At 43.1% G+C, this 23,833-nt stretch overlaps 2 protein-coding genes across 5 annotated transcripts; both read right to left on the bottom strand.

Annotated features, from left to right (window-relative positions):
• Window positions 1-897: 897 nt before the first annotated feature.
• Window positions 898-1,206, bottom strand: LOC123834638 (thymosin beta-10). Its single transcript, XM_045863706.3, has one exon. It carries the CDS (start codon window positions 1,131-1,133, stop codon window positions 999-1,001), a length of 135 nt encoding a protein of 44 aa, XP_045719662.1. The 5' UTR covers window positions 1,134-1,206; the 3' UTR covers window positions 898-998.
• Window positions 935-23,750, bottom strand: LOC135363870 (uncharacterized). Of its 4 annotated transcripts, XM_064586454.1 has the most exons (3): window positions 22,798-23,750; window positions 3,409-6,508; window positions 935-1,401 (listed from the first exon to the last, which is right to left on the bottom strand). In XM_064586454.1, the coding sequence occupies exon 2, from the start codon at window positions 4,824-4,826 to the stop codon at window positions 4,188-4,190; it is 639 nt and encodes a 212-aa protein (XP_064442524.1). In that variant the 5' UTR covers window positions 4,827-6,508; window positions 22,798-23,750; the 3' UTR covers window positions 935-1,401; window positions 3,409-4,187. The 4 variants fall into 4 exon arrangements, 1 of the variants encoding a protein (XP_064442524.1); XR_010410127.1 differs by lacking the exons at window positions 935-1,401; window positions 3,409-6,508 and adding an exon at window positions 21,904-22,265; XR_010410125.1 differs by lacking the exons at window positions 935-1,401; window positions 3,409-6,508 and adding an exon at window positions 21,904-22,594.
• Window positions 23,751-23,833: the final 83 nt, after the last annotated feature.

Below are 23,833 nucleotides of genomic sequence, written 5' to 3' on the forward strand. Positions count from 1 at the left end.
CCTGTAAATTGCAGATGAGAATGGCTTTTTTTTTTTTTTTTTTAAGATTTTATTTATTTATTTGACAGAGACGCGGTGAGAGAGGGAACACAATCAGGGGGAGTGGGAGAGGGAGAAGCAGGCTCCCCGCTGAGCAGGGAGCTTGATGTGGGGCTCGATCCCAGGACCCTGGGATCATGACCCGAGCTGATGGCAGATGCTTAACGACTGAGCCACCCAGGCGCCCCATGAATGGCTTTTATAACTGGGTACCAAATCATTTTGCAAGTCAAGTTGTTTCTTTCTTTTTTTAAGATTTTATTTATTTATTTGAGAGAGAGAGGGAGAGGGAGCATGAGCTGGATGGAGGGGAAGAGGGAGAGGGAGAAACAGACTCCTGTTGAACAGGGAGCCCAACTTGAGGCTCGATCCCAGGACCCTGAGATCATGACCTGAGCCGAAGGCAGACGCTTAACCAACTGAGCCACCCAGACACCCCAAGTCAAGTTGTTTCTAATAAAAAACTTTCCATAAAATTAAAGGAGTCCTTAGTTGAGTTGTTAGCTGATGATTTGAATAAGTTCATATAATTTAGTTAAGACTGCCTTTAAATAAAGCTTCTTCCATTCCCATTTTCTTATTTTTATGGAACTTTCTTGGCAGTAACATTTATAAAAATGAAAAGTAGAAATAAAACTGATGCTCTAACTTGGGAAACGAGCTAATTGAAAAGAAAACAGTCTCATCCATCTTTTTTTTTTTTTTTTTTGCCACGAGGTGTGTTTTATTTTCATTAAACATACAAATAATTTGCTATAATATCCCAGGGCAAACCGGAGAATTTGGCAGTCCGATTGGGGGGTTCCCCTCAGAGACCCGCAGGCCGGTGGCGTCGGCACGGAGTGCCCGGGTTCACAGTGCAGCTTGTCGCTCGTGTCCATCTTGCAGGTGGCTCTTCTTCCTCCACATCACGACTGGTGTGTCTCGAAGATGACGGGGGTGGGGAATCCTTTAGGTTCTTAGGAAATTTCACTCCGCTTCTCCTGCTCAATGGTCTCTTTGGTCGGCAGGGTGTTCTTCTCCTGCGTCTCCGTCTTCTTCAGCTTGGCCTTATCGAAGCTGGCGATTTCCCCCATGTCCGGCTTGTCTGCCATTTCTTAAAGCGATCCGTGGAGCTCCGCTCCGAGCCGGCGCCTGGTGCTCCCACTCGCGTTGCTGCAAGAGACCTCTCATCCATCTTATTAAGAACCGCACCTTTGGGGGTGCCTGGGTGGCTCAGTCGTTAAGCGTCTGCCTTCAGCTCAGGTCATGGTCCCAGGGTCCTGGGATCGAGCCCTGCATCGGGTTCCTTGCTCAGCAGGAAGCCTGCTTCTCCTTCTCCCACTCCCCTTGCTTGTGTTCCCTCTCTCACTGTGTCTCTCTCTGTCAAATAAATAAATAAAATCTTTAAATAAATAAATAAATAAATAAATAAAAGAACTGCACCTTTGGGGCACCTGGGTAGCTCAGTCGGTTGAGCATCTGACTCTTGATTTTGGCTCAGGTCATAATCTTGGGGTCTTGGGCCCGAGCCTGGAGTCAGGCTCCTGCTCAGTGTGGAGTCTGCTCGAGGATTTTTCTCGCTCTCCCTCTGGCCCTCCTCCCACTTTTGTGCATGCTCTCTCCAATCTTTCTAAAATAAATAAATAAATCTTTAAAAACAAAGAACTGCACCTTTAATAAAATTTTCGTTTTTATGTTTAATGTTTATCTTTTTTTTTTTTTTTTTTTTTAAGTAGGCTCCACACCCAGCACGGAGCCCAGTGCAGGGCTTGAACTCATGACCCTGAGATCAAGACCTGAGCGGAGATCAAGAGTTGGACACCTAACTGACTGAGCCACCCAGTCACCCTTGTTTAATATTTATCTTAATCCATCATATATGTGGGTTATTTTGATAAATTTTACACAACTGGTCATCATAACATTCTTTTTGATACTTTAGAGCCTGACAGTGGTAGATTCTACTAGTTGCTTCCTAAAATTTGTTCTCCCCTTCTTTGGTTGCACAGCTAGCCTACATTTTCCCATTTTCCTTGTTGTAGGGTGTGGCCATGTAATTCTTCTGTTAACACAAAGTGCGTGAGAGTGATGCAGGTCACTTCCAGGACTCTCCCTGTAAAATCTCTTCTATGCACTCCTTGCTTCTTCATGAGGCTCTAGGAAAGGGGTTGGCAAACTTTGGTAAAGGGCCAGACAATAACTATTTTAGACTTTACAAAGCCAGGTAAGTCCTCTGTCTCATATTCTGCCTTTTTTTTTTTTTTTTTTTTTTAAATAGCCCTTTAAAAATGTAAAGCTCCCAGGGCACATAAAAGTAGGCTGACAAGCTAGATCGTTGTTCAGGGGAATGGCAGAGCCATGTAATAGAAGGAGATTGGGTCTCTTAATCACCGTGTGGAGGAGAGCACCTTGTTTATTAGAGCATCTCACCAAGACTATTATGTGAGAAAGAAATAGACCTTGTGTTGAGCCATTACATGGTTGGGCCAACTCGTTACTGTAGCTCAGCCTAGCAAAAATACAGAAAATTTTAAAAATTAATTTACAAAGATTTTTATTGCAGAAAAGTATGATAATGAATAAGACCTTTGGGCACAATAATATAGATAAAAGTACATAGGAGAAGTGGTACAAGAATATGAACTTAAGGAGAAAAGGGAATGATATAAAATTTCTGACTGTTAAAAAACTTGTTTATAGGGCGCCTGGGTGGCTCAGTTGGTTAAGCGACTGCCTTCGGCTCAGGTCATGATCCTGGAGTCCCGGGATCGAGTCCCGCATCGGGCTCCCTGCTCGGCAGGGAGTCTGCTTCTCCCTCTGACCCTCCTCCCTCTCATGCTCTCTGTCGCTCATTCTCTCTGTCTCAAATAAATAAATAATTTAAAAAATCTTTAAAAAAAAAAAACTTGTTTATATATATTTATATATATATATGGATGATGGTGGGCATTAAATTGCTTGGGTTTTAGATGCAACTGGATATTTTAAAAAGAATATAGCTATAGTTTATTTTAAAATATGTATATTAATAATGTGCTGGAAATTATAGCCTTTGCAATTATTTAAACATATGAAATATTTTAGATGTCAACTAAAAATTTTGTGAAGGGATTCATGGTTTTAAAAAATTCCCTTAGGAGACATGCCAAAAATCTTTGAAGAGAATTCCAAGAACCTTTAAAGACTCAAAACCAAACCTCTTGTGAAAGCTTCATAGATTCACGGGGCTGGAAGAACAAGCAGGGGCTTTTTTGGTCCACCTCTGCCCTTTCTGAAATCCCGTGTCCAGGTCACTTTAGAAAGTGTGCAAACAGAGGAATGTCTTTGCATGTCAAGAGTCCTGCCAGTGGTGTCACTCAGCTAGGGGTAGACTACATTTCTTCTGACCTTAGATTCCTCACTGAATCATGAGGATGAGAGCTGTTTTCTTCCTTCCTTTCAGAAGTCTTCCTTTCTTGGTTGTTCTGAGGATTCCTGAGTTAAACATTTGTGAAGTACTTTGCAGTATTTGGCTGAAACTACAAAGTTGCATTTGTTATTGTTGGAGGGATGAAAAGTATTATGCAAGTGCAAAGTATCATTTTCTTTCCAGGCCATACACCATTACCAAGCTGAACCCCCAGGAAACTGTTGACCCCATCCCCTTGCAAGGCCTCTTCATTTACATAACCAGCCACACAAATTGAGCTAACAAATGTTTCCTGGGAGAGGATTTGCACTTTCTCCTTTTCTTCAGAGAGTTTCTGTCCGCCTAAGAGGTGTGATAACTTTGTCCTCAGGCAGAACTGATAGTCTTTCCTTTGTCCTCCTACTCCAGGAGTCAGTAGGACAGTGAGTAAATTATGAGGACTGAGTTCTTATTTTGATCTGTCCTTGTCTACTCACAGTGACTCATAAGTCACTTCACCTCTCTGAGCTTCTTTTTCCTGATCTAAGAAATGAGGGAATTGGAATAAGTAATTTCTATGGGTCCTTCACACTTAAAAATTTCCTCTTAGCATGTCAAAATGCTGCAAAAATGCTCTGAAAACTTCAGTATATTGGTATGTATCATTTGGGAATGTGCAATATATGCCAAGAGAAATACAACCGAATTAAATGAATGAGAGATGCTGTTATCCAAATAAAGTTCTTTATTTAATTCCAGTTTTCATAATAAATGTGTTTTATACTGTTAGATCTGTGTGGCTGCTGCTGGTGGTGGTAGAGGTGATGATGTTGATGACGGTGGTAGGGGTGATGGTGGTGGTAGAGGTGATGGTGGTGATGGTGGTAGAGGTGATGATGGTGATGATGGTGGTAGAAGTGATGATGGTGATGACAGTGGTAGAGGTGATGGTGGTGATGATGGTGGTAGGGGTGATGGTGGTGGTAATGATGGTGGTAGAGGTGATGATGGTGATGATGGTGGTAGAAGTGATGATGGTGATGACAGTGGTAGGGGTGATGGTGGTGGTGATGATGGTGGTAGAGGTGATGGTGGTGATGACGGTGGTAGGGGTGATGGTGGTGATGATGGTGGTAGGGGTGATGGTGGTGATGACGGTGGTAGGGGTGGTGATGGTGGTAGAGGTGATGATGGTGATGATGGTGGTAGAAGTGATGATGGTGATGACAGTGGTAGGGGTGATGGTGGTGATGATGGTGGTAGGGCTGATGGTGGTGGTGATGATGGTGTAGAGGTGATGATGTGATGATGGTGGTAGGGGTAGTGGTGGTGGTGAAGGTGAAGGGGGCCATGGTAGACACAGTGGTGTAAACTTCACAGTGACCTTGAATAAAAATACATAAGCTAATGTTTTCATCACAGAGTCAGTTCATCTTTATAATTCCCACAGTACGTTAGCATACTGCCTTGCAAAAAGCAGGTGCTCCATAAATGTTTGATGAAAGAGTATCTGGCAGATAACTACAGATGCATCTTGCTCTCATATCTAAGGCAAAACTAATACTCTTGTAAGATCTCAGGTTTCATTTCACTTAATATAATAGGCTTTCTAAGAAAGCTCTAAAAATACTATCACTGAAGTAATTTTAATTGATATTGCTCATACTTAACTTCCCAGAGAAGGATGAAAGCTTATGCAGATTATAAGAGGGCTGTTTCTCAGTAATGGAAAAAAAGGCCACTGAAGTCAATCCACTCAAAAAGGGATCAAAACTTCACAGGAAGAAGTTCGACTTGGACTATATCTGATTATTAGAACTAAAAATTATAAAAATAATTTTATTTTAAAGGTAACCAAATTTAGGTTATTATAGAAACTAAGGGCTAGTCCTTGAAATGTACAAAAACTGGGTCAAGTATTGCTTTTTTTTTTTTTTTGAGGGCACATAATTTTTCCAACAAAAGATAACAACACACAGAATACCCTTCACTTTAACATGTAGAAATAATCAAAGGGTTTCAAAATCTTTCCCTAGTGCCTTTCTTAATCTTTGGATTTTCAGATAATTCCACTAACATATGCTCGATGATTTTTTTTTTTTCCAGTTGTTAACTGGTCTACCAGTTACACAAGATTCCAAATTCAGTAGTCCCTCCTTATCCACTGTGTTGCTTTCTGGGGTTTCACTTACCCATGGTCAACTGCAGTCCAGGAGCAAATGATCCTTCTTCTGATGTATTATCAGAAGGTTAATAGAAGTCTATTGCTACATCACTATACCTACATCATTCACCTCACTTCATCTCATCACTAGGTATTTTATCATCATCATATAAGGGTGAGTACAGTACAATAATATATTTTGAGAGAGAGACCATATTTACTTAACTTTTATTATAGTGTATTGTTATAATTGTTCTATTTTATTAATAGTGTTGTTGGTAATCTCTTACTGTGCCTAATTTATAAATTAAATTTATCATAGGTATGTATATAGAGGAAAGATATAGTATATATAGGATTTAGTAATATCTGTGGTTTCAGGCATCCACTGGGAGTCTTGGAATATATTCTCTGTAAGTAAGGGGGACTACTGTATACTCTAAAAATAATTGACTTAATGAAATCTTTATTTTTTCAAGATTTACCTTTTCATTTTGCATTGTATAGGTGAATAAATACTACTTCCAATAATCAGAGATACTCGCAGTGTTGAACGGAGAGAGATGCCTGAGTGTATATTAGTGAATATTTTTATTATGGTGACTTTTGCTTTCCTATATTACAGTGTTTCAGTGGAGCTCCTGAGAATTAATATTCAGATAACAAAGATACCTTGTATTCACTCAGCCAGCATCTATTCAACATTATTGAAAGAAACTTACTGTGGCAGGTAATATTTTCCAAAGATGGCTGTACCAATATTTCTCATCCCACCTGATCACCTTACCATGTGACCTTGCTCCTTTCTGATCAAGAGTTGGCTGGAGTGCCTGGGTGGCTTGATCGGTTAAGTGTCCAACTCTTGACTTCAGCTCAGGTTTTGATCTCAGGGTTGTGAGTTCAAGCCTGTTTTGGGTTTCCATGCTGGGAGCCTACTAAAAAAAAAAAAAAAAAAGAGGTGGCATCTAGATCCCTTCCTTTAAACCTGGGTGGACTTTTGTGACCTTTCTGCCAACAGAATGTGGTGAAGTGACTCTGGGTGGTGATTTCAGAGGTTAGATCATATGATGTTCGTAGTTATAGTTTGTTTATTCTACATTCTATTGCTACATAGTGCCTCATCATTTATGTATTCAACATACTCTTGAAGAGTATTTGGGCATTTTAAATTTAGAGTTTTTAGTGCTATGAACTATGAATATTTTAATACATACCTTTGGGAGAACATATGTAAAAGTTTCTGCTTGGTTTGTACCTAGAAGTGGAAGTTCGTGGCTTTAAATATTTTGGACTATTAAGATTGGTTTTTAAATGAGTCATCTTTGACATTTAATGACAGCATTTAAAATATTCCTTAGCCTTTTTCACATTCTAGATATTGTCCATAACCTGAAGGGTGCTGCTTAACATCTATAATCAGAATAAGGCAAGGGCGCCTGGGTGGCTCAGTTGGTTAAGCGACTGCCTTTGGCTCAGGTCATGATCCTGGAGTCCCTGGATCGAGTCCCGCATCGGACTCCCTGCTCGGCAGGGAGTCTGCTTCTCCCTCTGGCCCTCCCCCCTCTCATGTGCTCTCTCTCATTCTCTCTCTCTCAAATAAATAAATAAAATCTTAAAAAAAAAAAAAGAATAAGGCAAGAATAAAGGAAAAGGAAGTTAATACTGGTCAAACCAATAAAACATTACCAACTGTTGCTCAGTTCCTGGGATCTGAGCCAGTTGTCAGTCAGGAGCCCAACTGTCTGAAGAGGGGACCAAGTTCTCAGGAGTAGGGTCCCTGGAACACCATGGCAAGTAATACTGGAAGGATCCTCGGCCATTTTCAAAGGAGTCTATGGCTATTTTCTTGGGTGATTGTATACTGGAGAAAGAATACTCAGACATTTCAAGGATTATCAGATAGAGGTTCTCAGTTGATACTGACATTTGGAGCCCTGAAGCATTGTCATGCCCCTTTGCCTACAGTTAGATATAGGGATGTGGGGACCAGATAAATAAATGGAGTTCTGGCTAAAGTTTGACTTAGAACAGATTCCCTAAGTCTGCAGATCCATCTCTCTGAGCACATAATTGAGATTGACACACTTGGCAATAGGATTAATCCCATATTGGGCCCTTAGCCTGTGGAGTGAAATCTATCACGGAGGGATAGGCCAGGCACATCTTCCTTGTACTTGGTATGAGTGGTTGATTTGGCAAATGAGTTGTTTTCCATTCCAATTAGATAAAAGGGTCAGAAACAGCATTCACATGGAAGGGACAACATTTATTTACAGTTTTTCCCCAGAGATATGTTAACTCTCCTACCCTTTGTTATATATAGTTCATATATAGATCGGGACCATCTGAACATCCCAGAGAACAATACTGTGATTCATTGCATCAGTGACACTGTGCTGATCAGGCAGAATGAGCAAGATACGGCTAGGATGCTGGAAGCCTTGGCGGGGAGACATTCACACCAGAGGACAGGAGACAAACTCTACGAAGATTCACAAATCTGCCACTTAAGTAAAGTTTAGAAGGATTCAGTAGTCAGGGGTAATTTGGGAAAACCTCTCCAAAGTAAAACATGGAGTGCTGTATCTTGCATCTCCTACTATAAAAAAGGAAACACAATGCCTGGTGGGTCTCTTTATGTACTAGAGGCAACATAGTCCATACCTAGGAATGTTATTGTAGCCCAAACACTAGGATTTATGGAAGGCTTTATTTATGGGAGAGACCCAGAGCTAGAAATGACTCTATAGCAAGTGCAGGTTGTGGTGGGAGCAACGCTGTTACTTTGCCATACCACCTGCCAGAGCCTATAGTATTGGAGGTAGGAAAAGATACAGTGCAGGATGTATAGGAAGCCCCAGTGGGAGAATAACAACATAGGCCCTGGGGCTTCTAGAGCAAGGCCCTGTCATCCACAGCTGAGAGTTATACATCTTTGGAGAAACAGCTCCTGGTGTGTTACCAGGACCTGGTGGAGATAGAGCAGTTGGCCATGGGGCACTAAGTACGCATGCATTTATTTATTTATTTTTAAAGATTTTATTTATTTATTCATAAGAGATAGAGAGAGGCAGAGGGAGAAGCAGGCTCCCCGCTGAACAGGGAGCCCAATGCAGGACTCGCTCCCAGAATCCTGGGATCGTGACCTGAGCCAAACGCAGAAGCTTAACCATCTGAGCCACCAAGGCGCCCGTGAGCCTGCGTTTAGAACGGCCTATTCTAAGCTGGGTTCTTTTGGATCCATCAAGTCATACAATTGGATAGGCCCAAGAGTAGTGGTACATCTGGGATTGAGCCTGAGAAGGATCAGAGGGTGTAAGTAAACTGCATGAGTAGGTATCCCAGATCTTGTGTCATCCACCAAGCATGTACCAGCTGCCCTCATTCTCTGTAGGGTCCCAACCAGGGGGAGGAAAAAGCTCAAGCTTGGTTTATGAATCAGTCGGTTCAGTATGTGGGTACAAGACAAAAATGGACAGTGGCTCAGAAACTTCCCAGTGGGTAGAGCTTCAAGGATTTCAAGTTATTTACTTTGTGTGGAAGGAGAGGTGACTGCCTGAGATGTGAATATATACACTTTCCTGTGCAACGACCCTGAAAGGGAAAGGACTGGAACACTGAAGGCCAAGAGGTCAGAAGCAGAAGCATGTAGATGGATATATGAGAGCAGGCATGAAGTATGAAGATTTTGTGTTACAGATTAATGTCCACTCAAAAGTATTCACCATTGAAGAGGCACTAAAAAAACCCAAGTAGGCAAAATGGATCTGGCCAGTTGATGTCAGGCAGTCTTTGCCATCAACCATCCCAGAACTGACATGATAGACAAATGAGAAGTAACAGAGACAGAAGCTATGCATGTATCCAACAGCATGGGCTCCCACTTACCAAAGCTAATCTAGTTCCTGCTGCTTCTAAATGTTCAATATACCAACAACAGAGACAGCCTCCAATATGGCACTATTCCTAGAAGAGTCCAACCAGCCATTTGGCAAGTTGACTATAGTAGGCCCGCTCCATCCAGTTTGTCTGCATAGGAATAAATAACTATTCTGAGTATAGATTTGCCTTTACTGATTACAGAGCCTGTTAGCACCACTATCTGGAACCTTTACAGGATGCCTGATGCATAGACATAAAATCCCACACAACATAGCACTTGATCAGGGAACTCACTTTGCAGTGAAGGAGGTACAGAAATTACCCCTTGGCTATAGAATGCACTGATTATATTACATACTGCAATATTTAGAATTAGCTAAACTCATAGTCAAGGCACAGCTAAAGCACCAGCTTATAGGCAATATTCTGCAGGGATGAGGTGCCACCCTTCAGGGTGCAGTGTATATACTGAATCAAAGACCTCTCTCTGATATTATATCACTTATAGGAGGAATGCATGAGTCTAAGAACAAAGTGGTGGAAGCAAAAGTGGACCTATTTAACATCACTCCCAGTGATCCTTTGGGGAACTTTGTGTTTCCCATTTTCATAACTTTGGAATCTATGGGGTTAGAGGTTCAGGTCCCCAAAGGGAGTGCACTCTTTTTTTTTTTTTTTTTTTTTTAAAGATTTTATTTATTTATTTGACAGAGAGAGACACAGCGAGAGAGGGAACACAAGCAGGGGGAGTGGGAGAGGGAGAAGCAGACTCCCCGCAGACCAGGGAGCCCGATGCGGGACTCGATCCCAGGACCCTGGGATCATGACCTGAGCTGAAGGCAGACGCTTAACCAACTGAGCCACCCAGGCACCCGGGAGTGCACTCTTGCTAGGGGGACATGACAACAGTATCATTTAACTATAATCTGTGAATGCCATGTACACACTTTAGACTCCTGTGTCCAGGGGCCAACAGCAAGAAGAGTCACCATCATTCTGGCTGGGATCAATGACCCTGAGCAGCAGGAGGAGTAAAGGCTGCTATTACACAAGGGGTTAGGCAGGGAGGAATGTGCACAACCAGGTGATCCACTTGGTACCTCTGGGGATTATTTTTCCCCATTATAATTGTGAATGAACATACTCAGAAGCCCCAGTCTGAAAAGGGTGGGATTCCAAGGGCTGGGGCCCCCTTAAAAATGAAGCACCACCAGGTAGGCAAGCCATCAGCACCTGCAGAGAAGATGGCATAGGCTGTGGAGACTTGAGGGTGGATAGTGGAGTTGAGAGAGAAGATAAATACCAGTTCTGGCCTCAAGACCAACTGCCACAGCAGGGACTGTGATTTGTCTCACTAACCACTTAAATTTCCCCTCAGCAGAGAGGTCCTGGAGAACCATGGAAGAACTGCATCCTGAAATGGATGGAGGAGTCAGTCTGTTTGATGCAGCTTGTATAGACTGTGGTGAAAGCCATGTGGGTTCACTGCTTAGGGCTCCCTTCAGTAGAGAACCTCCTATGAGAGCAGTCAGCTGACAGCTCCAGGCACCACCCCTGTGGAATTACTGCCTCATTCACACAGGGAAGCCCATGATCTCCTCAGTCTGCTGGTGATTGAGCCCAGCAGCGCGCTAAAGCTGAGCCATCCCTGCCCGTGCTGGGACACCTCTAGTGGTCAGTCATTGACTTGAAGTTTCTCATCATCCTGGCTGGGACTTTCTTCAAGCTGCGCTGCAGTCTGAGGCACTTCCACACAATCTTCCTTCCTTCGCTTTCCTTCTTTCATAGGTGTCAGACCTACATGGCAATCTGAAGGCTTTCCTGGCCTACTCTTCCTCCTTCTCTCCTTTATTCTTTTCTTTTCTTTTCTTTTTTTTAAGATTTATTTATTTATTTGAGAGAGAGAGAGAGCAGGGCGGAGGCAGGGAGAGAGGGTCCCAAGCAGACTCCAGGCTAGGCGCGTAGCCTGACAAAGGGCTTGATCTCATGACCCTGAGATCACAACCTGAGCTGAAACCAAGAGTCAGTCACTCAACTGACTGACCACCCAGGCGCCTCCTCTCCTTTATTGTTTATGGCATATCCCATAATTCATTTCTTGCTCATCTAATTCCATCTTGGCATCTGCTTCCCGGTGGCTCTGAACAGACCCACAAATCATTATTGCTAGTTCTTTTCCAGGTAATCATCTGTTTTCTCAATTTTTTTGTGTCTTGATGAAGAGTTTGAATACTGAAGGTTAAACAGACACCTACCTTATAAATACAGGTATTTCTGCTGGCCAATTTACTCTAACCTAACTCTGCAGAGCAATTACAGAACATGTTAGTGTCATCTAGAACTTAGAGGTTCATTTTTGTGTTTGCTGAAGGGCAAGTTCACGTTTAGTGTTTTCCTGGATTACTTTCATGGTTCCCTCCTTTCTCCTCCCATTGGACGCCAGTGGTAGGGACCTTATTTGTTTCCTTTAGATCATAGAACTACAAATTCAAATGACATGACATTTGGGAGAATAGAAATTCCTGATTTAAGTGAGGCCATTTTGAGTCCAGATGGATTTGTGATAAACCGAAAGAAAGAACAGTCTTGTTCCCAGACCAGCTACACTCGGCTGCTCCAAGCTGTGGATTAATGAAACTGGCACAAGAATAAACTCGGTTGGGATTTTCTTTGGTGGGATTTTGCGGCCACCAAGTTTCCCTTGCAAGTAAATAAGTCTGGGTGGGAAAACGCCTGTATGGGGGGTTCTTATTTCCTCCCCCCAAAAAACAACCCCCACCGGCAGTGGTGAAATAGAAAAGATTGACTAATAAGGGTAAAAGTCTGGACTTGGCACAAAGGTTTTTGGTGATTTTAGGTACAATGGTCTGGTCTCTTTCATACCAACAGCTTGCTTTGGAGGCTGTAAAGATTGGCCTCCAAACTTATTTGGCCAAGCTGTCCAGAAAGTCAAAGGGAGGATTCATTAGCAAGAATGAAATTTACCACCAGATTGTGTCTGTCCTTTGAGCCAAACAGACTGAAACTTACTTCTTGGCAGTCTCTTTGTGGGGTGTTCAAACACTAACACAAAAAAGTTTTGAAAGCCCTGTGATGTCTTTTGGTGAGTAGAGTGTCTATAGGAGCTTATGTGGAGGAATCAATGTAACTGTTGCTCCTGAGTTGTCAGATAATTCATCAAAAGGGTCCCCCTCTATTAGGGATGAATTTTGTTCCAAGAATGGAATCCATCACTTCTAACTCAAAACCTTATCTTGTGATGTGACATAATGAAGCACCTGGGAGCACCTTAATATACCTGTCCACAGGATGGCCAGAAGAGATAGATTTCTCCCTTGAGAATGTGTTTCTTTTTTTTTTTTTTTAAAGATTTTATTTATTTATTTGAGAGCAAGAATGAGAGAGAGAGAGCATGAGAGGGGGGAGGGCCAGAGGGAGAAGCAGACTCCCTGCCGAGCAGGGAGCCCGATGCGGGACTCGATCCCGGGACCCCAGGATCATGACCTGAGCCGAAGACAGTCGCTTAACCAACTGAGCCACCCAGGCGCCCCGAGAATGTGTTTCAATCAACATCACAACTTTGTCCTTTCTCATTGAAAGGTCTACGTTGCCATATTTAATTAGTTAAGGCAGTCTTGTAATAATTTTTTAAAAAGATTTTATTTATTCATTTAAGAGAGAGAGAGACAGACAGAGCACAAGCAGGGGGAGAGGCAGAGAGGGAGAATCAGGCTCCATGCTGAGCCGGAAGCCTGATGTGGGGGCTCGATCCCAGGACCTGGAAATCATGACCCAAGCCAAAGGCAGACACCCAGCCATCTGAGCCACCCAGGCGCCCCTATCTTGTAATAATTACAAGAGAAGTGGAAGACTAAAATTCTAGAGGCTTTTTTCCTTGAAGGCCATTCACCAGTTTTATTTTTATAGATGCAATGCCAACCAGCCAAAGTCTAAATTATTATAATCTCTAATATTGAACTCCTGGCCCTGCAATCTATACAAGGGAACAGCCTCGACTGACACTTTCACAGATAGTAGTCATGGATTTTTTTTTTTTTTTTTTTTTAGTAAAGTGGTAGCTAAATCTCAGGGATCTTCTCATTCACTTTTTCTTTGCCATTTTATCAAGGTGTTTTAAGTAAAACTCTTCTCAAGTATCTGCAGATTATTTTCTCTTCTGTGAAACACAATTTTGACAGGTGGGAGGAAATAAATAGAACGAATGTCTCTTGCCTGAAATCTCTGCTCAAAAAGTGGGAGATGATGATTTAATAGAATTACAACGTGCAGCCTCTAGGTTAGTGCCCAGGTAGCCCTAAAATTGTTTAGCTGTCAAGAGCATCATGTGGTTCCTCCAAGGATTTTGTTGTGGTTCATTTCTAAAAGGCAAACAGCTGAAAGACTTGTGTTCATGCTAAGAAACACCAAGCATATGAACTCAGGCAGTTATTCCATCTCTGGGGTTCTCACCTGGGCCTTCTTTTCTGGGAGCTTCCTGTCTTCCCTTTAGGGTTATGCTCATTGTACTTATTCTTGACCTTGATCATCCTCCTCCCCCACCATCAAAAGTGATTGGTCCAAAGATGGACACCTGATTCAAACTAAACCAATCAGAGACCTTTCCCTGGGGATTTAGACCTGAGGCAAAAGTCTGTTTCTCTTTTAGGAGGAACTGCTTGTAGGGGCACCTGGGTGGTTCAGTCAGTTAACGTCTGCCTTCGGCTTAGGTTGTGATCCTAGGGTCCTGGGATCAAGCCCTACGTGGGGCTCCCTTCTCAGCAGGGAGTATGCTTCTCTCTCTCCTTCTCCCCCCACTTGTGCTCACTCTCACTCACTCTCTTTCTCTCTCAAATAAATAAAATCATTTAAAAAAAGAAAAAGAGGAACTGCTTGTAATATGTGAAACTGTGAGGCATAGAAAACGATGTACCATGTAGATTGAAGAGCAGAAAAGGGTCATTTGTCCAGAAACAATGAAGTAGATAACGTAGAGAGAAGCAGAGACAGGAGACAGAGGGAGAGGGAAAGAGAAGGAGAGGGAAAGAGGTATGCACTTCCTTATGTTCCATGCAGTAGCCTTATAACTGCTCCCTTTTGCTTATGTGAACAAAATTTTTTTACCTGCATCCAAGAGGAGTCTTAACTACTTTTCCTCCCACTTCTCGAGAATGTATGATATAGAAAATGTGAATTTGCCCAACCACGTAGTCCTGAAGTCACAGGATATGTATTGACCCTTCAAGAGCCTCCTCTTGCTGCTATTGTAAAACAAATCTGCCTGCTTTCTGTGTTCTCCTCCCACACCAGTCCTCTAAGGGTCTAGAAAGACTCAACTTGAGGACCAGGACACACTGAAATTTTGGGGCTCCCAAGGATGGCTGTGGTGCCTAGCCATCATTTGTAATATATTTTTTTCTCTAACAAAACACATTCTGAGTTTCAAATGACCAATTTATAAAATAACTCTAGAAATAAAACCCTTAAAAAAAAAAGTTGGGACTGACTGCTCCATATTAATTAGTAGTGAGGCTTCACATGACAGAAGGGTTCTTTAATACACCAAGTACTCCATTAATCAGAGTTTGATTGCATTTTAAGTATGCTCCAACACATTTGAGTTTTCATTTATTTAATGAGAGGGAGGAGACAACTAGAATTTAAATTTTAGGAGCCTCTGTGCACTGAATGGCCATTAGATGACAAAGCAATTATGAAATGTTATTAGAGGGATAGGTCAATGGAAGAAAAAGAACTAAAAATACCCCCTCTCTCTCTCTTTCTGAGGGACAGAATTCTGGAATCTCACAAAGAAGGAAGCAATTAAGACTCTGATTCAGTTAAGAAGTTATGAGAGAAATAGGGGAGCCTGGGTGGCTCAGTCGGTTGAACATCCAACTCTTGATTTTTGGCTCAGGTCATGATCTCAGGGTCATGAGATTAAGCCCCACATTGGGCTCTGCACTCAGCAGGGAGCTTGCTTGAGATTCTCTCCCTCTCCCTCTGCCCCTGTACCCCCCTCTAAAATAAATAAATAAATCTTAAAAAAAAATAAGAAATGAATGAAATGGGCTCCCTGGGTGCTCAGATGGTTAAGCATCTGCCTTCGGCTCAAGTCATGATCTTAGGGTCCTGGGATTGAGCCCCACATCTGGCTCCCAGCTCAGTGGGGAGTCTGCTTCTCCCTCTCCCTGCCTCTCTCCCTGCTTGTGCTCTCTAGCTCTCATAAATAAAATCTTTAAAAAAAAAAGTTATGAAAGAAATATAATATGAAAGCCTAGAGGCATTACAGGGTTTGAGTTCTGGCTCTCTTGTTATAAGCTGATGACCTTTGGCAAGGCACAAAGTTTTCTGAACTTTGTTTTCTTCTGTATAATAGGATGCCTAGTAATGCTTGTCTGCCAATTCTCAGAGTTACCGTAAGATTCATGTATAATTGTACAGGTGAAATTGTTTTATAGTCTGTAAAATATATAAATATTATTTAATATTACCATGATAATTGAAGTACTAACAACTTTTAATTATTATGACTAGGTGGAAATGTCTATGGTCAAATGGTCCAATTAGGACTTATGTGGCAGACACTACATGAGAATAAATTCACTCTTTAAGATTATCTGTAAATATGTATCTTTAAAGAAAACTTCTGTCATTTTTAAGTGTGACTTGAACCTATGTCCATCGGGTCAGTGCTCCCGTGGAGCAGAATTTGAGTCCTGGGCCCTCTCTCCATCCCACATTGGTTTGACTGCTCCTCTCCTCTTCTTGGCTCCAAAAGGCATTGACCTTTTCTGACCAGGCATGAAAGGTGGCCTCCCTTGAGTCTGGACAATGCTGAGACAGAGGGATAAGAGTAGAGCTTGTATATCCTGGGCTGCTGTCAACGTGACAAATAAGACCAGAGAAGGGCAGTGGCTTGAACAGCTGGTGTAACCAGATCTGGGACTTATTTGGGTAGAGGGAGGAGTTCAATGACATCGTCAACCAATGACTATCCTATCAGGTGGCAGACTCTTTCAAGTTTAGCTTGAAAGATCACTTCTGTGTTGCATGCAGTGGGCACTCAAACAATATATATATTTCTTGAATATATAAATAATGCTGAGAACCTTGAAATTTACCTCTAAACACTGCTAATTAGTTCTCTCATCATACCCAAAATGATATTAATAATATGGTTTGGGCTTCTGAGAGTGATGATTCAATTTCTCTATCATGTAATGCATTTATAGATTTACACAGATCTAAGTACATAGAAACATTTAACTTTTTTATTTTTACATTTTATTTTTTAGCATTTAGGTATTATTTTTAGCATCTTTTCATTCATTTTTTTCCCCATGTTTTTGAACAAAGTTGTAATTATAGTGTTCATAGATACTTGTTTTCAGATATATTTCTTCAAAAATAATAAAAATTATCCTTTTCACATTGGTACATTATCTACAGAAGTTCTATTTCATATTTTAAAAAATATTTTATTTATTTATTTATTTATTTAAAGGGGGGCAGTTGGTTAAGTGTCTGGGTGGCTCAGTTGGTTAAGCGTCTGCCTTTGGCTCAGGTCATGATCTCAGCGTCTTGGGATGGAGCCCCACATCAGGCTCCCAGCTCTGCGGGAAGCCTGCTTCTCCCTCTCCCACTCCCCCTGTTTGTGTTCCTTCTCTGGCCCTCTCTCTCTCTGTCAAATAAATAAAATCTTAATAAATAAATAAATAAATAAATAAATAAATAAATAAATAAATAAATAAAAATTAAAAAGATTTTATTTATTTATTTTAGAGAGAGAGCTTGCATGAGTGGAGGGAGGGGCAGAGGGAGAGTAAGAGGGAGAGAATCTCAAGCAGACTCTGCATTTAGTGAAGAGCTCGAAGCAGGGCTTGATCTCAGGACCCTAAGATCATGACCTGAGCTGAAACCAAGAGTCAGCTGCTTAACCAACTGAGTCACCCAGGCACCCTCAAAAGTACTATTTCAGATAGCTACCAAAAACTTCATTAGGTATTAAGCTTTCACAAATACTTAGCCAATCTCTTGTTAAATATTTAGGATACTTCTAATTAAGATTATGCTGCAATTGGCAATATAGCTTTGCAATATAGCTTGATAGCTAAACTCTATTTTTCTTTTCTATTTTTCTTTTTTATTTATTTGACAGAGAGAGACAGCGAGAGAGGGAACACAATCGGGGGAGTGGGAGAGGGAGAAGCAGGCTTCCCGCTGAGTAGGGAGCCCGATGTGGGACTCAATCCCAGGACCCTGGGATTATGACCTGAGCCGAAGGCAGACGCTCAACGACTGAGCCACCCAGGCGCCCCTCTATTTTTCTTTTCTAAGAAAATATGTATTGGGCGCCTGGGTGGCTCAGTTGGTTAAGCGACTGCCTTCGGCTCAGGTCATGATCCTGGAGTCCCTGGATCGAGTCCCGCATCGGGCTCCCTGCTCGGCAGGGAGTCTGCTTCTCCCTCTGACCCTCCCCCCTCTCATGTGCTCTCTCTCTCTCATTCTCTCTGTCTCAAATAAATAAAATCTTTAAAAAAAAAAAAAGAAAATATGTATTAATTAATTTTTTCCATTTAAAAATATCTTCCCCAGTATAAAAAAAAAAAAGCAAAAATACTAGAGGACAGACCACTTGCACACAGTACTCAAGTAAAGACTAAATCTCAGAAATCCCCCTTTCCTCTAGTCCAACTGCATTGCTGAAGCAAGAGATAACATAAGGCAGAACAGTCCCGTCCATCATCATCATTATCAAAATTGTCTTCCTTATGATCATGCCAGTGATGTATTTATTAGGAACACTAGAGTGAAGCCTGACAATGAGACCTGTACCTGCAAAGAATAATATTGTGCAAAAATGTGTGGCAGGACCAACTCATTGTGATTTAAGTATTTGTAAACTTGCTGTGCGCTGGACATTTTGCTAGGCATTTGGGATGCAGTAAATTAGGAATACACAAGTGTCACATTTGATTTGTCAAGGAACTGGTCAACGCTGATCCTCCTAGTGAAATAAAGATTAATCTTATGCAACAGTTTTCTGGACTCTTTATTATTCAAACCCTTATCTGTTCAAGGTCCTGGTCTGTTTAGTTCCTTTTCAGTTGCTAATGGTGATCCTGCTCTGAGAATTTTCTCCAGACTAGTTCAGCAAGCCCAGGCCGGTTCTGCCTCAAGGGCTTCTGGGCTGGATCCTCTAACAACTTACCCACCCCACCAAGTTTCTGACCATTCGTCTCAGCAGGAACCAGTCACCCACACCAAGTCAGCAATTCAGAGGGGTAGGGCTGAAGAAAGCAGCTTGTGGCTTTCCTGAGGCAAATATGGCAGATGACAAAGTCAAGACAACAGCCATTGGGCTGGGTGACCACCGGTACTGAACCCAGCTGTGTAGGGAACACCTTGTTAGGTGTGGGGAAAAACAAGAAGAAAACGAAGCCCTCTTAGACCTGTCCTCAAAGAGCTTGCAATTCTCTTAGGGAGCTGATTCCATATGAAGTCCCAAAACTGTAACGAATGGTAAGAGGCTACCTTACAAACTGTTAGGAGTATGCCAGTGGGTGCTAAAAGAAGAATGGGCAAAATCATGTAAGGATCATCATGGCCTCAATAAGGAATTATGGGCTTCAAAGGAGCATTTCCATAAAGACATGTAGGATTCTTCTAGCCCCAGGAGGCAAGAGATAACTGAGGTAAAAGTTAGAATATAAGACAGTGTTTTATATGATTATGTGTCAAAAAACAGACAAGAAAACAAAAAGACATGAATAATATTAATTTAGGGGAGAGAGACTAATGGAGGCTTGACAATGGAATATGGAGGGCAATTTTGAGCAGGGTTCAAATAGAGATATATGTAGTGAAGGAATAGGCTAAATATGCTTGGGTCAGAGCCTGGCTGGAGTGGATGAAGACATATTTGTGTAAGAATCAAGGTCAGAAAGCAATGAAGATGGCAGTTTGTTGCAAGTCCTTGGGTGCTAGATTGATAGCTCTGACCTTTATTCATGTGGGCCGTTGTTAAAATCTCGTGAGCCAGGGAATGACACCATGAAAATAGGAGGCCAGAAAGGAGAGACTGGAGGCAGAGAAACCAGGTAGGAGGCCACTGCAAGCATTTTGAGATAAGGTCTTGTTGTGGGAGCAGGAAGGGAAGGATGGTTTTGAGGGACACCAGGATAAAGAATCACTTGCTATTGCTTGGATGGAGACAGAGAGGGAGGAGGGATGGATGGCTCAGGGAAGCTTTCAGTAGGAAGTGTGCTGAGGGGAAGATTAGGAAGCAGGAATCAACTTCTAGTGGAAAGTCTTTGCAAGTGGAGAAAAATTTACTTACTCTCAATTGATTATCTTATAAAAACTGTGGAGTTTCTCTATGAGATAGGCATGCAGGAGGTAGCACACTGATTTAAAATGACAATACCAGGGAGCAAATGGTGACTCGCACAGGATGGGAGAATAGAAAGAGCACTCTGATCTAGGATAAATCCTAGGCTGAATCGGAGGGTTTTTTCATGAATTCGTTGTATGTACTTAAGACAAAATGCTCTGGAGTTCACTGGGCCAGATTCCTTATCTGTAAAATGGGGATATAAAATATATTATCTATTCTTTGGGTCTCCATGAGGCTTAAATCACTGTCATTTGAGTGCCTTAGTATGTAACAGAATTTGTGTTAAGAACTTTATTTGCATTTTCTTTCTTTCTTTCTTTCTTTCTTTCTTTCTTTCTTTCTTTCTTTCTTTCTTTCTTTCTTTCTTTTTAAGATTTTATTTATTTATTTGAGATAGAATGAGAAAGAGAGAGAGAGCACATGAGAGAGGGGAGGGTCAGAGGGAGAAGCAGACTCCCCGCTGAGCAGGGAGCCCGATGCGGGACTCGATCCTGGGACTCCAGGATCATGACCTGAGCCGAAGGCAGTCGCTTAACCAACTGAGCCACCCAGGCGCCCTTGCATTTTCTTTTTTAATTCTTAGAATGTTCATTCTGCATTTAAAAAAAAAATGCCAAAATTTAGTGGCTTAACCCAATAGCCATTTTATTTGCTTACAGTTCTGCAATCTGGGCTGGGCTAGGCTCTGTGGTTCTTTTATTCATCTAGATGGTAGTCACTAATGTGTTTGCAGTCAGCTGATGGGCCGCTAGGGGCTGGGCTCAGCTCAGAAGTGGGGTGACTGGACTTCTCCCTCTCTCCACATATCTCAGGGCCTCTCCCTCTCCATGTGGTTTCTCCAGCGGGGTAGTTGGACTTATCTAGGGACTTAGGTGTTCCAAAAGTACAAAAATAGAAACTTCCACACCTTCTTAGGGGTTAAGGTGGGGGTGGGGTGGGGTTGGGGGAGCTAGCACATATTCAGTGCTGTATTTTCCTGGTTAAGGCAAGTCACCGGCCTAGTCCAGATTTACATTGGAAGGGACTCCATAAGGGAGGGTGGTCCCCTGAAAAGCAGCAATGTCACAGACTACCACAATATTATCACCAACTTGTAATGAATAATCTGTGACTTAGGGAAGCTAAGTTACTTGCCCAATGAAAAGAGTAGAGCTAGGCACTTCAAAACTTGTGTTCTATCATGGGTCAATGGATAAAATTTGTAGTGTTTTAACCTAGAACCCTGTGAAAAGGGTACTGTTATTGCACCTAATTTACAAAGGAGGAACTGGGGAACAGAGAGCTCAGGTATTTTGCTCCAAAGCTTATACATTTAGTCACTACACCGTGCGGCCTCACGTGGGTAGTACGTGACACATACAAGGCAGCTGTAAACGTTATGGCATCTGAAGCTGCTGTTTTCGAAGGACGGAGCAAATGTCTTCAACCATCCACCATCACATCACACAGGCTATTTGGGAACTGGGGATTTTCCCTTTGAGTTATCCTGTGATCTGGGCAATTTCCTTTTCAGGCATCAACTTCTCTGTCTTTCACCATCTGTTTCTTGAAGCTTGGCAAGGAATGAAGACAGCATCCTTGCCCATCCGATCCCAATCCTGATTCTCACTGGCTGATTCTCATGGCTCCCTCAGCATTTTCTTCTTCTCTGGTAGCTGCCAGATACTCCTTACAAAGTGGGCCCTTCCTTCTTGGGTGAGGAGCTTCCTGGAGTAGGGCTGGACTCAAGTTTCCATCCTTTAATCATCAAGTTAGCCTTGCAGCTTCTGATTAGTAATCACTTGGTCCTGTTACTTCCTCTAGTTCCATAGCTAATTTCCCCATTGTCATAACTGTGGTGGCTTTTGACGATAGCTTGCTGATACTATTTCCAGTGGAGTGACGTGTCGCTTCCCCCTTCCTTCTGCTGGTCCTATGGGCAGAGGGTTTTGCTGCATGGGAAATCTGGGGTTCCAGAGTCTCTGGAGAGGAGCTTATGCTCTGCTTATCTTTGAAGGTGACCCATGTGGCTGTCTTTCTCTAAGGCAGCCCTGATTTTTCCTCTGTGGGGAGTCTGGAATCAGAGCACACCCTCAAGTATAGATAATGGGCTGACAGGTGCCTCATTTTGGTGGGCTCTGTTCTATTGTGGGCATGACAGGGAGTAGCCATTCAGGGAGTGGCCCCTAAATACTCCCTGGCCTTTTCCAAGGCAAAACTATGGGGTGGTCTTGTCTTTTACTGTAAACTTTTCTCCTTCAAAGTAACTCCAGATTTTGACTTTATTTCACCCTTATAAAAATAGTGAGGTGCATACTTGCACTTAATACAATTCTATTTTATTTAACAGAGAGGTATGTGGATGGGCTGGGTGCTGTTCAAAGTGTTTTACAGATCTTTCCCGATTTAGGTAGGATGAGGTCCTGATAAATCCACTGTAAATTGAAAACACCGTAAGTTGAAAATGCATTTAATACCGAACGAACATCACAGTTTAGCCTAGCCTATCTTAAATGTGCTCAGAACACTTACATTATCCTACAGTTGGGCAAAATCATCTAACATAAAGCCTATTTTATAATAAAGTGTTGAATATCACAAGTAATTTATTGGCTACTGCTGAAAGTGAAAGGCAATTGTATATGGTTACAGAATAGCTGTAAGTGTAAGCTGTTTACCCTTCTGATGGCAGGGCTGACCCGGAGCTGTGGCTGCCGCCGCCCAGGCCCAGCATCAAGAGAACATGGCACGGCGTGTCACTAGCCTGGGGAAAGGTCAAAATTCAAAATTCCAAGTAAAGTTTGAATGTATATCCCTTTTGCACCATCCTGAAGTGGAAAAATCGTTAAGTCCAACCACTGTTAAGTCCCGACTGTCTGTACATATATTGCCTCATTTGACTTATTTCGAAAAACTTCTGTTTGAATCAAATGGCATGGGGTAGGGGCTTTGTGAAACGTGACTTACCTCGCAGCCGCTTTCCCTTTCCCTCCAGCGGAGAGGGGACAAGGGAAAAAGGAATTGAGCTGCTCCGAAGGCCAAGGCTGCCTCCCACTTCCCGCAGCTGTCTTGCCAAGCTAGATCTAGGGGCTGGGGGTCTCCACCCCTCTCCTAGATCCAGCCGGTGGGAGGGTGGGTGGTTTTTTCCGGGTCACTGGTGCACCCTCTCTACTCCCAGCCACCTGCTCTGGTTCCATGCCGGCTCCAGGCTCTCTGGAGGGCGTCAGGGACATTCCAATCCTCCCACAACCCGCGCGGATGTCGCGGGGGAGGGGGGCGCGATTGCTCTCCCTTTCCAGTACCCAGCTTTGACCAGGTTTCCTCTCAAGTTCTAGTGACCCGAGTCACGCAAGGAGACTAAAGACTGATGGATGGTTTCAAGGTTGTTTGTTTACAACGCACCCACTGGCGAAGCCGCAGCTCTAGCGACAGAGGCACTTTCTGGGCACCGTCTGCGCTCTAGCAGACAACTGCAAGCCAAACAGCCAAGATGCCTCCTCGCCAGACCAAATATGGTCACAAGCGCTAAGCAGCCTCCCGTGGAAAGGCTGGCCTGTCTCCCTGCGCCAGGGCGGACCCGAGCCCGCCCTCAGGCAGAACCTCGGATCGGCGCGGCGCTCTGGGCGCTCCGGGCCTCGGCACCAAGCACGAAGGGAGGGCGCGGCAGCCAGGACCGGCCCTTCCTCCGCCTGCGCCGCTCACCCGCGTGCCCTCCGCCGCCCCCAGCCTTAGTTTCGGTCCACAAGCCCTTGATTAAACAGGCGCAGGCCACTTTCCCTTTGATCCCGCCCTAAGTCCGCGGTAAACTCAAAGGAATGCAGGTCCAGGGCTCCGCGGGAAAGGCCCGCACGACCGGGAGGAGTGGATGGGGGGCACCCGTCTCCGCTTACCCAGCAAAGTACCTATCACGCCCGGGGCTCCCTAGAGCCGAGGTGGGGGAGGAGAAGGAGGAGGAGAAGGAAGGGGAGGGACGAGCGGGGGCAGGCAGGCTCAGGACTTGAAG

Source organism: Mirounga angustirostris, unplaced genomic scaffold, assembly GCF_029215605.1.
Source record: "Mirounga angustirostris isolate CCGP_5_RB_7025 unplaced genomic scaffold, mMirAng1.0.hap1 SCAF_1, whole genome shotgun sequence".
Taxonomy (NCBI): Eukaryota; Metazoa; Chordata; class Mammalia; order Carnivora; family Phocidae; genus Mirounga; species Mirounga angustirostris.